Source organism: Meleagris gallopavo, chromosome 1, assembly GCF_905368555.1.
Source record: "Meleagris gallopavo chromosome 1, MGAL_WU_HG_1.1, whole genome shotgun sequence".
Lineage (NCBI taxonomy): Eukaryota > Metazoa > Chordata > Aves > Galliformes > Phasianidae > Meleagris > Meleagris gallopavo.
In genome coordinates, this window is record NC_139404.1 from 15,143,467 (window position 1) to 15,158,603 (window position 15,137).

At 40.4% G+C, this 15,137-nt stretch overlaps 1 protein-coding gene across 1 annotated transcript in view; it reads left to right on the forward strand.

The window, feature by feature from the left end:
- The window catches only part of LOC100550169 (sucrase-isomaltase, intestinal-like), a 51,151-nt gene that overhangs the window by 23,291 nt on the left and 12,723 nt on the right, over window positions 1-15,137 (forward strand). Inside the window, exons 10-16 of the mRNA XM_010721340.3 lie at window positions 3,497-3,610; window positions 3,711-3,827; window positions 3,909-3,993; window positions 6,589-6,706; window positions 9,416-9,584; window positions 10,122-10,238; window positions 12,830-12,978. Of these exons, the coding sequence (XP_010719642.1) occupies window positions 3,497-3,610; window positions 3,711-3,827; window positions 3,909-3,993; window positions 6,589-6,706; window positions 9,416-9,584; window positions 10,122-10,238; window positions 12,830-12,978 (869 nt within the window). The remainder of the gene's footprint in view (window positions 1-3,496; window positions 3,611-3,710; window positions 3,828-3,908; window positions 3,994-6,588; window positions 6,707-9,415; window positions 9,585-10,121; window positions 10,239-12,829; window positions 12,979-15,137) is intronic.

Here is a 15,137-nt window from a genome sequence, read left to right on the forward strand (position 1 = left end):
TCTGTCCTTGGAGGTCCAAGGTGCAGTTCTTAAACAGTAACATTATTAAGTCACTCTGATGGAGAGCAATTTCAAGAAAAAATTAGCCCCCAAATTAACATCGTTATAAATAGCTAACCCATCTGTACTTGAGCACATACACAGACAGGAATGAGTGCTCTTTCCAATTGCTTTGCAGTTTGTACTCCCTCCGTCTTTCAACACCTCTCTAAAGATCACTTAGCCTCTTATAGGCCTAACATTTAAACACTACCTGCTTATTTATTGAGTTATCTTTAGTTTGTGAGACATGAATATAGAGTAAAGCACTGAGTTTGGGGTAGCTCTTCCGGTGTATACACTCTTGCCCTTAGGTAAATACATGATAATCACTCCTTTCTCATCAAAGTTAGGATGTCTCTAATTGTTTTGCACTTTCTGCTGTGTGCAGCACAGGCTACAAGGGTGAAGTCACATTATAATGGGTGAGGTACATTATCTTCTTACTTGTGAGTTTCAACAACACTTTCAAAGCACTTCCTGAGCTTGCTAGAGCAGGGCAAGTAGCTGTTGCTATATAAATCTAAACTCAGTAGTTAGGCAGATACAAGGAATATAGTAACCATTCTTTGATTATGCAGTATGCCCATGTGAATACGAAGAGGCCCCCCTTCATTCCCCTCTCCACTAACCTGTAAACAAGGACTGTGTTGTGCTCCATCTCTTTAGATACGCTTGTGAGAAAAAGCATAGGGAAGATCCAGTTTGCTGTCCATTTCTGAAAATCTCCTGGGAAGTACAGGTTGCACTGCTAGTGACATTTTCTACCTTTCCTTTATTATATACAACTACTACTATTTCTGTAAAATTTTGGCTGTTATTTTTGTTAGTGATCTCCATCACTCCCATAATTTGAGTCAGGAGCTGGAACAATATGAAAAGTTTTGTTCCCAAATGAGAGCCATTCTAACTGCAATCAAGACGAGTATAATCCAGTCTGATACAGAAAGAATTATTTTCTGTTTAGATCCCCTTGAGTAGTGACAGTAATGAGTAAGTTGCCCAAGTGCAGCAGACTGTTGGCTACCTCATGTTGATTTCAGGAGATGTGCTCTGATTGTTGTCACTTCATGTCACGTAAAACCTCCAGTGAAAGGGCTGTGAATGGATTCTGCACATCTCTATTTGGTGTGCAGCTGGTGCCTCATCATCCGGAAGCCCAGTCCCATTGCATTCAATGCTAAGAGCTCTCTATGTCTACGGTCACTTTGGCAGCAGTGTGGCCCCTCAGCAATTCTCTCTCCTGCTGTCTTTCAGAGGCAACCTCCACATAAGGGAGATTTTGCATGAGTGTCAGTACTTTGTCATCATTATTGTGCTGAATAAGGTGCATACTTCAGCTGTGACTTATTCTGAGTCAGAACAAATGTATTGTTTAGAAACAAAGATAAGTTCTGAAAGTAAAAAAAAATATTAGAATGGAAAATTATAAACTTATTATTACTGAAGAGGAGCTCTAATTAAATACCTTACATACCTTCCATTAAAACACACTAAAAAATGAAAACAGCTAGGGATGACATGAGTGAGAAATTCTTTTTTTTTTCGGAAAAGAAGTCAGTGCAAACATGATTATGATTCAAAACAAGACTTAATAGCTTTAACATTTTAAAATCCAGTTCTATGAGCTGTAGAGGCTAAAATTTCCAGAAATGAGTTTTTATGGATCTGAGTTAAAATCTATATTTGAGGCCATAGGTGAAATTGTGCTGGTCTGGGTAAGTGCTAGGGGACCCACAGGTTTCAGAGCAGCCAGACAGAGGTTGCTCATGGTTGCTCAGCATCTCCTCTTTAAGAGCTGATAAAAGATGAGTTAGGAAAGGTTTAATGGATATGAACTTCCTTCTCCCATAAACAACCAATGGAATGCAAAACTAGGACTGGGAGAGTTTATTTCTCTTTAGGACATAGCTAAACCTGCATAATATATTAGATTTATGCAGAGGAATAACCTTTCAGCTGAAGGATACCAGAAATTTGGATTAGAAGTAGCTAATTAAGCTGATTTCTTCCAGCCTTCAAGTCTCTTGAGAGCCATATTTTCCACAATAATAAGATAATTACTGCAGATGGACAGTTTTCTCTTTTCCAAAACTGAACTATTCAATGAGTTAAAAACACTATAGGCATTTACACTCTTTAATTATGGAAGTGATGTTGGAGATACGTAGTTAAAGCTGAACTTTATTTTGCAGTTAAGGTGAGGGTTTAACAGGGCCTTTTCTTTTTGACACATGGAAGAATACAATTTCCTCATCAGGGCTACAGCTGTCGTAGGGCTTACAAGTAAATCAGGCAATTAATTTAGGCACTAAAATGAATTTTAAAGCACGCCCTTAAAGGGTATTACCATTTGAGATCATATATTCTTTGTCCTTCAGTTTTGTATTTAAACTCCCATAACTTTTTAATTAAAATTCCTTTGAATTATCGCTCAAGGAAGGATTCAGTTGCATTTCTACCTCTTGTGTGTAGTAACTGAAAGTTTTTTTGCCTTAAGCAGGGCTTGAGAGGATAACATTTTCTAAGAGAAAAGGGAAGAATTCCCTTCTAAAATGGCTGCAAACTTCCTTCATTCTAAATAATACAAAGCAGATAGCTGCTCCCAATTAGGGGCATTCTGCTAAGCACACTAACCTCCTTTTATTCCCACTTGGCTGCTGAGCAGAGTTCTTCACTGGCATCTCAGAGTATTCCTACTATTATTACTTACTGGTATGGTGGGCCACCATCCTATCCAGGCACAGTTTAGGCCTCCTTTCAAAGAGCTAGATGGCCATAGATGGCCATCCTGGGGCAGAGAAACTGGCAGTGTCTCTGTAACTGGCAGTGGTGGGAGTTGGTGATTACCCTTGGGCCATAATGGTAGCAGGAGGCGTGATCTGCAGGATGTAAGCTGCTGGTGATTTCACACCTGTTGGGAATAGAGAAGTTTGGCCAACTTGATGTGGAGGACTTGGGCTACTTTGCACCGGGTTGACATAAAATAACCACAGTTGACATTGGGTCTGAAGAAAGGACTAACAAGGTTGGATATGTCCCAACTTCAAGCTCTTTGAGATATTCTAGGTGTTCCAAAGTTAAGATGCTGGAGCTGGATAAGCTGATATGGGAGTTTTCTTGGAGGGAATCCAGAGATACCAAGTTTAGTGACGTCAGAAGGGAGGAAAATAAAATTCGGTGCCTCTTCAAAATTAGTTGAATACAGTCTCGTAAAAATAAACATGAAGGTGCTTATTAATTTCACTTAACTTTGGTCTTACACAAGAAATACCAGCAACTCTTTAATGACTTTTTCTGAAGTATTACTTGCTCTCTACTCTTACTAAATTTTAACGCTATTTTCTTCCAACATTTTTGCAGTGTGTATTAAAAACATCAAATTGTTCTGAAATGTAGAAAGAGAAAAAGTAACACATTGTCTCTGAAATAAAGCTAGTGTAACCACTGTTTTTAGGATCCATTTATAAGCAAGGATGAAGAACCAGGTACTTACAGGCCATATGACCTCGGACAGGAAATGGGAGTCTGGATAAACAACTCCGATGGTGTAACTCCTGCTATTGGAAAGGTCAGTCTACTAAATTCTCTTATGTGCTGAATCTACTGTTGCTTCAAAGTGTTAAAGAAGATGCATAGCAGAAATGAAAACATGTGCCTATGTACTCTAGTCCTTGCCTCCTGGATACTCAGTGTTCCCTGACTACACCAACCCCAGGACAGTGGAATGGTGGACCCAGTTGTGTCTGGAGTTTAAGGATGTCCTTGACTACGATGGGATCTGGATTGTAAGTCTGATTGTATTTGCTTTCCCTTCTATTCAAAACAGAAAACATGGCTTTTGACATGTCTTACTCTTTTTATTAAAGGATATGAATGAACCATCCAATGACTTAACAGGCCAACTTCCTGGATGCGCTGCTAATGATGTCAATAACCCTCCTTACATTCCTAGTGAGTAAAGCTTTTTTGCAAATCTCTTTCATAAATTCTTAGGAAATTTTTCATTCTTTTCTTTTCCCAAGTGCAGTGCTACAGATTCATTCAGGACACAATTGGCTCAGCTTTTTCAGAGTACCAAAAATATCTTCTTTGGTGACCAGGGCAGCCTTGCAACAGAGCTAGAAAAACAGCCTTCCCTGACATTCTCTGAGCAACAGGTCTTCTCCATAGAAAGGGCAAAATAACTATAGACACGGATGGAGATTTATGGAAGGAGTAACCGCTCTGTCTTGCCACCATCGCCGCGGGTCCCAGGGCTGGGCAATCCCTGGCTTTTCTCCAAGTCATGACAAAAAAAGGTTGCATATCCCTGATACCTTAATTATTTTTTCTTTAAGGAAAAAAGAAATTCTGTCCTTTATTAGACTGATCTGTAGGCTAAAATTAAATTTTAAAATGCCCAGGCCTATGGGAGTCTATTAAGAAAGGGAACACCTCTTCCAGTAGCTGAGATAATGGTATGCTCATTCTCCCCCTGGAAGCCCTGAGTGCTTACAATCAGAGCCAGTGCTCCTCACTTGAATCTAGCCAACATTTCCCTAAGAAAGCTCTGCTGCCTGATCAAGACTAAAGTACAACAGGAAACTGGGACATAAATGAGGTATTGACAGTGAAGTACTGGAAATATCCTTTTTTTCTCTTCAGGCTGTTGTAATATCATGTGAATTCTTCCTTTTATTTATTAAAGCTCATTTCTCTTTACTCAGTGTACAAGAGAAACTTAAATATAACAAAACCATGACATAAAATAATAAAAACATTGTAAATTATTGGAACCAGAAGCAGAGCTTTAAAATATGATTTAGATGTTTGTTCCCTTTTGGGGGCCATTTTGTTGTAATGGCCATATTTCAGCACTGTGGGTCTTGATCAAGTTCTCTTGTGCAAATGCACCTCCTTCTTCTTGCAATTCACAATGTTGGTCTCCATTCTGCAGAGAGAAGCCTGAGGCATTTATTCCAAGGTGTGGAAGAGCTGTTACCCGATGTTTTCTATCAATATTTAAGTGTTTCTTATTGTGTTCCACTTTATGCCAACACTCTGTGTGCCATCACTTGTGATGGGACCTGGGCAGCTCAGTCCAACAAGAAGTTAAGATCTCCCTAAGCAGGGCTTTTGGAGCTCACTGCTGTGGTGGGCACCTGAGCCAGCAGCAGTCCCACTCTCAGTGTCTCAGGTGTTTGGCAAGGCAGCCTTCAGTTTCCTTTTCTATATCATAACCACAATCACCTTCTTTTTGACCTTCTAAAAACAGAAGTCCTTCAAATCAATTTTCTATAAAACACTTTACAGTGGAGATTAATGTGCAATCTATATTATTAGGCAGAATGAAAAGTATTCAGAATAGGAATGAAACACAAAGATATGATATTACGTGGCAGCATCTGCTTTCATATCCCACCTCGTTTTACAGAGTTCGTAACTGAGTGTCACTGGGGCACTAAGTGTAACTTTTCCCAGAACCTCAGTGTATTCTTTAATGCTGTTCCAGTTACGGTTTCTTGGAAATTACCTACAAATTAAAGTACTTCTGATGCAGATCAGCCACACTGAAGCCTTTTTGTCTAAACATCCAAAGAGGAGGATTCCAGCATTGGTGGCCCAGAGGATGAGAATCGCATTTTCCACACCAAATGGGTCTTGCCAGCATCTCCTTAATGTGAGATCAAAGACCAGGCAGCATCTGTGCAGCCAATTCATATTTCTTCCCTTTGGCTCAGCTGGATTGGAGCTGTGCCAGCAAGGTCAGGGCTGCCCCTGACTATTACTGAAGGCAAAAAGCTGCTGCTGCCTCCACTGCCTGTGATCTGCTGATGGAGAGTTACTGCATAACCCATCCACGTGTGAATACATCCATTATAATCTGTCCTTGCTCTCTTCCGTGCAGAGTATCAAGCCATAGCAGATGGCCTCCCAAGGACTGCTGTATCTCATGCTATTCCCTCCCGTTAACAGCCCTGACAGCCCTGCTCCCTGCTCATGAGCTGCCTGGGGCTGTTCCACCAGTCCTGCTGCCTCCTAAGTCTTCAGGGGAAAAAAGAGCCATGAATTTTGCCCCAGTAGGGCAGGGTCATGCTGCCTACCTCCATGTGCAGTTGAGCACTAATCCAAACCTGGATGTCATGATTTCATGTGAACACACAAGTTCCCTTGGCATCTGAATTTCTGTGATGATTTTGGTTTTTTAGCTATTTTTTTTCCTTGCTATTATGGAAAATCTGCTATTATGGAAAATCTGTAACTATATGAAGAGTATATATATATATTCTTAACTTAGCAATGCAGAAGTTTTCTCTCTGGCTACTACTGAGTACATGATGCCCGTACAGATGTTCTGAATTACTGGACATAGAATTTGAACCTCATTAGCAAGGATTACACCATACTGTCAGGACACTTGTGCCTACAGCTACGTGCTTACCTCCAATTGGTGCAGATCCTGCAGTTCCTCAGCCTTTCCTCTTTCCAAGTCCCTTTTTCACTTCTAAAAGCGTAGAAATACAAAGAGATCTGAACTGTGACATGCAATGTTTTGTTCCTTCTCAGGCATTACTGATCGCTCCCTGGCTCAAAGGACTCTGTGTCCCGACTCCAGGACTTACCTGGGGGAGCACTACAACACGCACTCTCTCTTTGGCTGGTCACAGACTGCTCCAACTTTCCAGTGAGTTCTCTAAGTATTTCTACAAGTGGGTTTCAAGTGATGGTGAGACATTTTAAAAGCAGCTGCCGTTACCTGAGAAATTTGTAATGGTAACTAATAAGAACCAGCTAATCATTTCACATTGCTGTTTGTCATTAAGTATTTCCAGAAAAGAGACTCTTGGCAGAGGAAGCAGAATCTATTCCACTTTTACTTTTCTCAGCTAAAATCAGGATTAGCTCTTTGACTGCTTATTTCCTGCAAGGAGAGCAAGATGTTCCCATTCAGCGTTAGAGCTGTTCCTGTGCCAGAGAGGCAACAGGGAGATTCCTCCTTCCCTTCACTGCAGTGGCCCAAGCGAAGGAGCTTCCATGGCTGCTGGTAAAGGATCCATACTCAACTTCCCTGCTGTTGTTGGAGCCGCCCCTGATCTTGGCAGGCAGCATTTTGCATTTTGCCTGGAGCTCTGTGGGGACATGACTGAGCTGCATTGCAGCAGAGTTGTTATAGGCTACTGTAAAGCTGTCCCTTTGCAATGGGGAAGCACGCAAAATGGGCTTGCACAGTCAGACTCTGCAGCTGCCAGGCTGGAGTGACATGGAAACTGACTGATTAAATCAAATGGACAAATCATGCTTTTTCCAGCAGAGAGATAAGACATGGATATGTTTAATGATACAATGTAAGTGCCAAAGCAGGGGTCCTTGGGCTGGTTTATTTTAGCACTTAGCGCACATTTGTACCAATTGTATTGTAGAGGCATCCAGGGAAGGTGGCTAAGTGAGCCTATTTAAGGTATTGATGCACTTGCAGCTCTGTGCCAAGCTTTGGGAAAGGAAAGCTCTGGGAAAAAGCCAGAAGCAATCTGCTGGCTCCTGTGCAGCCCAGCTTCACTGAGCAGAGCAGAAAGCTCTCAGCTATTACTCTCGCTGACCACACAGCCCAGGCATCCCAACCTGCTCAAAGGTCCTCCCATCGCAGGAGCCTCCACCAGGATTGTCTTTCAGCCTCCTCCAAGGTGATGAATATTAAGTGTTCCCGTGCTGCTTATTTTATTCAGCCAAAGTTCCTTCAGGAATGGAGGAAGCCATGAATATTTAGCATACCAGCATCAGCTGTAGGATATTGGCTGAAATGAATGACAAATTCGTAATCGTATACAAAACAATTCCAAGAATTATGCTAATGAAACCAGAGAATAGGAAATGTGTAATCTCACCCATGTATGCAGTCAAATGGCTTGAATTTGGATACAACAAACTAGCTACGACCATCCCGTGCATAGCTTAGGGCCAATAGCTATTCACACATAATATTCTGTAAATAATTTCAGTCCACAAATATATTTGAGAACATTAGAATCACTTCAGCAATGATTCATGATAGATTGAAAATTATCCAATAAATTACGTGTTGTAAATTGTTTGTGCAGATCTGGATCATAGTTGCATCAATTTAATATTACCCTCATTAGCACCTACTTTTGCAAGCAGAGCCAAATTCGTACTGCAGAGATAGAGCAGAGCACTTATATGCAGGACACCATTAAAAAGGTTCAGGAAAAAGAGGTTCCTGCTCCCCGCAGTGCTCAGAAATGCAGTCATTGAGCTTGGTGGTGGCCCTACAACACAAACCAAGCAGGTCTCTCTTGGCCAAGAATTGGGTCTCTTGCTCTGCACAGATGACAAGCATCATATTTGTAAGCCTATATGGAAGATGTTGAGTTTGGTGTAGTTTTGTATATTATTGATATTTTTTTTCCTGTGGAAGCAAATTTTAAAGCCTCTGAGGCACTACAGAAACAAAGTGAAATGTTGGCCATTGCAAGCTTGGGTGAAAGCTCTTGCACAGATCTCATTAAGCAAAGTGAGAAGGAGGAGGATGGTAAGCAGCATGGTTAATATTTCAGGCTGGGATTTCCCAAATAATCTAAGGAGTTTTGTTTCCAAATTCCTAATACAGCAGAACTGAACCTGAGTTTTGGCAATCTGTAGTATTACAGTATCTAATTCCATAAGAGATTATCCTATATTGATCAACATTTTAATAGGTTTGTTTATAAGGCATGTTGCACTTCATTCATCTTCTAATGGTGAGCAAAATCACTTTTAAAATGCAAGGAAAAATTCATTCTGGCACCAATTCTGTAATGAAATCTCATAAATCAAACGATGAAGGAAATCAGGGGACAAGAAAGGGATGACATTTTGAAAGATTATGTGTTTGCTTTCTGTATTGATTTTAAGTGTTGGTTTGGTGACGTTTCTTTCTTTTTCCCCCTAACTTTTAAGTCCAAGATATTAGGACTTTATTTGCCAATACAAATCTCTAAATAAATCTTATATTGAAAAAAAAAAGTATATATATATTACTTCTTAAGAAATGGTAGGACATTAAATAAAATGAGTTAATATAGAAATAATTTTGTTTTAAATTTTCACTTTGAGACAATATTGGGAATAATTGAAGTGTAAAATAGTTTTTAGGCGTATCTGACACGAAGTGTTTCATGGATCAGATAGATTTTAATTGTTTACTTTGGCCATTGAGTATAACTTTCCGTTGTTTACAGTTTTGGAGCCACACTTTCACATGACTCACATCAGAGTAATAAAAGTTTCGAGAATAACACCATCTTGGATAAAATTGTGCTGGAAAGCTCATGCTGATCATATGACTGTTTTTGGTTACCGCTCTTATTTTTAATGACCTTGTTGCATTCTGCCACAGCATTGTCCAGCAGGCAACTGGGAAGCGGGCGTTTGTCCTGAGTCGCTCTACCTTCGTCGGCAGCGGGAAGCACGCTGGTCACTGGCTGGGTGACAACAACTCGCAGTGGAAGGACATGCACTACTCCATCATCGGCATGCTGGAGTTCAACCTCTTTGGCATCCCCTTTGTGAGTCTGAAGTCCTTCGGGCAATTGCTGGCTCATCCCCAATATCACTTTAAATTAACTCAAATGTTTTCTAAAATGAACTGCTTGAGATAGCCAGCAGTAACAGCCTGCACGGCGTAAGGAACTGCAGATTAGGGAAAGCTAAATGTCATCAATCTTGGCTGCTTAAAGAGAAACAAAAATAGCACTGCCAGCTTCAGATTAAATCACCGTGTGCCACCCCAAACAGATCTTATTCCATGAAGTGTTTTATTATTGACTTGCCTCTGTAGGTTTCTGACTTTGCAAGCTGGGCTGGAGGATTTGTATAATTACTGAAATATTTCAGATCTTCCACAGTGATATGTAGGCTATAGGAGTCAGTGAAATCTCATTTCCAGCAAAATTTGTGTCATCATATCCCGCAGCATTCTCACGAAGTCATCAGAAATCAGCATCTCTTTCCAACACGTTATTTTTATTAAGAATCCTCTGTGGCTTCTCATTTTGGGCCTCCGCCACCACAATCACAAACACACAGTGATATTTTCTCTTCAGGTTGGTGCTGACATCTGTGGGTTTGGCTCCAACACAACCTACGAGCTCTGTTTGCGCTGGACGCAGCTCGGCTCCTTCTACCCGTTTTCCAGAAACCACAACGCAGAGGGAAATGCTGTAAGTAAATAAAGTTATGCAGAGCTGTAGTCTATAACTTCTATATTGACAAAGATGATCTGTATTACTTTCTCAGAAATTAACCTGTCATTCATGGGTAAGCTTAACTGGGTAATAAAGAGTGCTGCACTGACAAGAGGAAGTGAAGTAAGTTTTCCCTATCCATAATGTAAAGATTAGTTAGGAACTCTGAAAAAATATATAGTATCTAACATCTGGAAGCCCTGTAGAGGTAAGATTTATTCTTTTCATCTTTTACCTAGTAAAGCCCAGTTTTTATTTCAGAGCTGCTGAGTGTCCACACATCTTTTCCTCACTTGCTAATGTCAGTTTTTGTTTCAGTGCTTGTACAAGTTTAGTAGGAAATATTGAAAAGAAGGGGAGAGAAGTCCTTGTACTGAAACCTGCTGTTTAAAAACAAGTTTCAGACACAGAGTTAGAAGTTCCAGGGTCAAGTGGCAGTGCTGTCAGCCAAGGAGCTCATGGCTGGCATGAAATAATGCAGCCTCAGACCTGAGCTGTGGCTTCAACTTATCATAAAGTCCTTTCAAGTCTTGTCTCAGATAGAAGTATCATCTTGTTTCTAATTACAAACAATTTGCAAGTCTTGTTGTCTTCATAAGCACACTGTGTTACTTGCAGCTTGATGGAAATATTGTGCTAGTAACTGCCCTTTTATTATTTTTTTCTTCTGTAAACTGATCTGTGCATAAATCAGATTATGAGCTAACCTTCAGTTTTCTTCACAGTCCTGTCATCAAAATGTTGTGATGCTTATAACCCCCAGAAAGACCTCTTCTGCATGAAAGTATGATGTCCATCCAGAAACAGGGCAAAGCAGGAACAATAACTTACAGTGCTCTTGTGCTCTTACAGTGTAAGAGAATCAGAACTTACTCTTGTGGAACAAACAGAAGGCAGTAGCAGTGCCTTCTGCTGGGGTATAAGCACTGTGGAGTCAGGGAAGATGACAAAAAGAAGTAGCTCACCCTTCCTGATGAGCTGTGACAGCTCAAGAAGAGTGTAATCTCTATCCAGAGATGCTGCTATCTCCTAAATGAGAGCGAGGAGGGGGTTAGCTCCCTGCCGTTAGTCGTGCCTCTCATCTGGTGCTCAACCACTGGTTCAGGCCATGACCTGGCAGTTCTTATGCACCTGTCATCTGCAATAATTCCTGAGATGTGCTGGTATTTCTCTCTAGGAGAACAAGTGGCTGTGGGGCTTTAGGTGCTGTTACAGATAACTATTTTCTATTTACCGTTGTTTACTAAAATTAGAGGCTCCTTATCTGTGCAGGTTCACTTGTCCCTTTGGGCATGCAAACTGGGATGTGACCCAGGTGAGTGAGCGTTATTAACACTCACAAGACTTAATAGGCAATTTAATAGGAAAAGTGAGGAGAGCTGCGACTCAGCTATGACCTAATGACAGAAGTGTCAGAGGATACACTGGGTTTTATTGGACCACTTAAAGCCCTTTAAAACATCGTGTTCTCTGACAGAAATGAACACAGCGTTTTGGTGACTCAGCACCACCTCGGAAATCTGTTTTTTTCCTGAACTTTGGCAATATTCATACACTGTTAGACTTACAACAGCAAAAACGCAGTGCAAGTTTTAAAGTAGACAGATGCTCCAGAGCTCAGAGGCAGCAGGAAAGATTATTCCGATATAGACGTAGTAATGGAGAAATTTAACTTAAATATTGAATTTAATTAGCATTAAGTTAAATGTCAAGATAAAACCATAAACATCCACTTTGCCTATCCCACTGGGGATTTCAAATGGTTTTGTTAATACTTTTCTTGAATGAAAAGTACTGGATTGTATAAAATGCTCCAGTACTTCTGTTCCTCTTTTGTTCCATTATCCTTGGAATGCGTTATATGCTCTGTGATTTGGATAAGAAAACTGAATCTCATGGGGGAATTTTGTGCAGGCAGAAGGGAGCGTGATGCCTTATTGGTAAGCCCAATTTAGGGCTGGTGAACTTAAGACAAGGAAATTGGAGGAGATGCAGCTCTTCCTGGCACTAGCACTGCCTTGGGCTGTGTGCTCCATGTCAAGTGGCAGTGGATGGACAACTCGGCTTTTAAACGGATCCAAAATGTCTACCTGATGGTGGGATCCAGCATTCATGCCCCTCTTGCTCCAGAGAGCACCTCCCTGCATGGGGAACCCAAAGCGATGGGCACAGGAGGAGAACCAAAGCTGAGATTCGTGTGTTTGGAGAAGATTTTTCCCCATTGCACACAGCAACTTTGGTCATTCCCATTAGCTTTTGCAAGGCCATGAATTTACTCCCACTTTTCATCCTTGTACAAAAATATTTATAAAATAATTATGTTTTTGCCTTTGTTTACAGGCTGTCTGCTTTCTCTTTTTCCTCTGTTTCTGTTTCTCTGTACCACAGGACACTTGTAGTTCTTAACACATCTTCCCATTTGCAAATCACCGCTTTTGCTTATATAAATATTCACTTTCATAGAATTATACCAGCAACAGCTTTCCTTTGGATGCACACAGGTTTCTCTGTTGAATTTGAATATATTGTTACAATGCTCACTGCAAATCAAAGCTTTTCCTTCACAGGCTCAAGACCCAGCAGTCTTTGGAGCAGAGTTTGCCAAGATAGCTCGAGCTACGCTCCGGATCAGATACTCCCTGCTGCCATACCTCTACACCTTGTTCTTTGAGTCTCACGTCCATGGCAACACGGTGGTACGGTCGCTGATGCATGAGTAAGTTCGGAGTCTCTTGTCTTCATCCCATTTTACTCACAGTAGTTGAGCTTCTGTGTATAAACAAATTGACTCCTGCCTGATAATAGTGATGGCAAGATCATTGCATGCTCTCTCTTAAAAAGAACAATTTAAAAGGGAAATCTAATTTAAATATATGCAACAAAAAGAACTTTTACTATATGTGACGGATACGCATATTAAAATACTGCCTATATTTGTTTCTACTGAAAAAAGACCTTAGTGAAATAGTAAGAAAGTTCTAGTTTTAGGCAAATATGCAGCCCTCTCTTTTAAAGTTAGGGGTCAAATACCTATATTTTCTGCACTTGAATCAAATCCATGACATCTGTGTTCTGACACAGAATATCAGAAAAGCCTCATGGAGAGAAGGCTCCATTTTCCAGTCATCCATGATATTTGCATTTTCCAATTTCTCACTTGCATCTGCATGCTATGTGTGATACCTACATCTGTTTCCACAAATGGCACAGGAAAACAGAGATAGAAACATTCGAGTGTAGAAGCAGGTGCACAGAGAAGATTAATGAACACATGCTGAAAAAATCTCAGAAAATGCAACCTCTGTTTTTGGAACAGCTCTTCTTTTTTCTTTTTGGAAGAGAGTGAGGACTAGTTTCCCTCTTGGAACCCTTACTTTGTTTTCTACCTTCCTTTGGTAAATTTTCTTTTTCAGAATGTGTTACGCAAAGTCGTGAGCAAAAGGAGTGCAAATAATGCATGTGAAAGGCTACTGCCCAGAGCTCTGCCACAGTTCAGTCTTATCAGTGCAGGTTATGTCCTGGTCTGTTTAATGTTCCTTTTCCCTTTAGGTTAAAAACATTTTGGTTAAAGGGTAAGGCATTTTTGCAAATTAAACTGAGATTACTCTAAAGTGCAGAACATGCTAATACAGAATGATAATGCACAAAATCTATTTTACCTACTCAATGTAATGGCTAACTGGTTGGTTTTAAAGGCAGTATCCTTCCTCTTTTCAGCCTGCTACATTATTTAAGAGGGTAACATCTGAGAGCAGTTTCATAGGGACTCCTGTCTTACAAGGGGTTTTATGTTCTTTCAAGAACTCATTTTAACAGTATTTTTGGTTAGTCATATTTATGTGAATGTTGGGAATGACCAAGTTACTTTGGGAATTATATTAGCTAATCTCTGCTAATACTGCATGACTTCAGTGATGTTAAGGCTGCCCATCTATCCATTCCCCGTATATTTTATCTGTACTCTACTTGAGCTCATCTGAATTACTGAATTTATAAATTTGCTTTTATTTCAATTGTAGAACAGCCTCAGAGGCACCAGCTGAAACTCCTGTTGAGTGAGACTATGCCAGAAGATGCACTCCTACCATTAACTGATATTTAGCTGTGGTACCAGACTGAGACAATTCTGTGATTCTGTGATTCTGTGAGATTTTTATTGGAAGTAAAACCTCTAAAACGCAGGAAGGGAGTGGAGAGATCAGGAGATCAGCACAGACTTTTACTACCCAGGTCCCACACTAGTGGCCATATCACTTGCTGATGTTGCCATAGCTTAAAATTGAAATTGCTTAAAAATATTTCTTACTGTTATTACTTAGTTGTGAATACTATTGTTACTTAGTAAGCATTTCTTAATATTTCTTATTAAGGCTCCTTGGTTTAGAGTGTCTGTGCAAGCAAAGAAAGTGACTGAGATGCTAACAAATGGAGAAATGTGGGCTTTAGAGACAGAACTGACACAGAATTTTTGAGGTCCAGATGATGGAATTTTACATCAAATCTTTCTGTTTCTTGTAACAAACAGAGGACAACTAAGAAAACTGTACTAGCTCTTCAGGTGAAGCTGTTATGAGTTCACAGCCCTTACCATGAAAACAACTCTGGCCAGGCAGAGAGTCTCCAAGCAATACCTATTTCATGTGGTCATTTCAGATTTTTCATTTCATTTCAAACATTTAGGTGTTCATTTCAAACAACAAACAGGAACAGAATCCCAGCAGATTCCTGTGTATGTTTTAAGTGTCTCATGCAGAGGCTTTCATTTGGTGAACCAGAGATGCTGGCAGCTTGGCTGTCCAAAAAGACCTGGGGGTAATAATCCATTACTGTGCTCCTGGAGGGGAAAGCTCTGCTTAATAGCCTACCAGGGGGGAA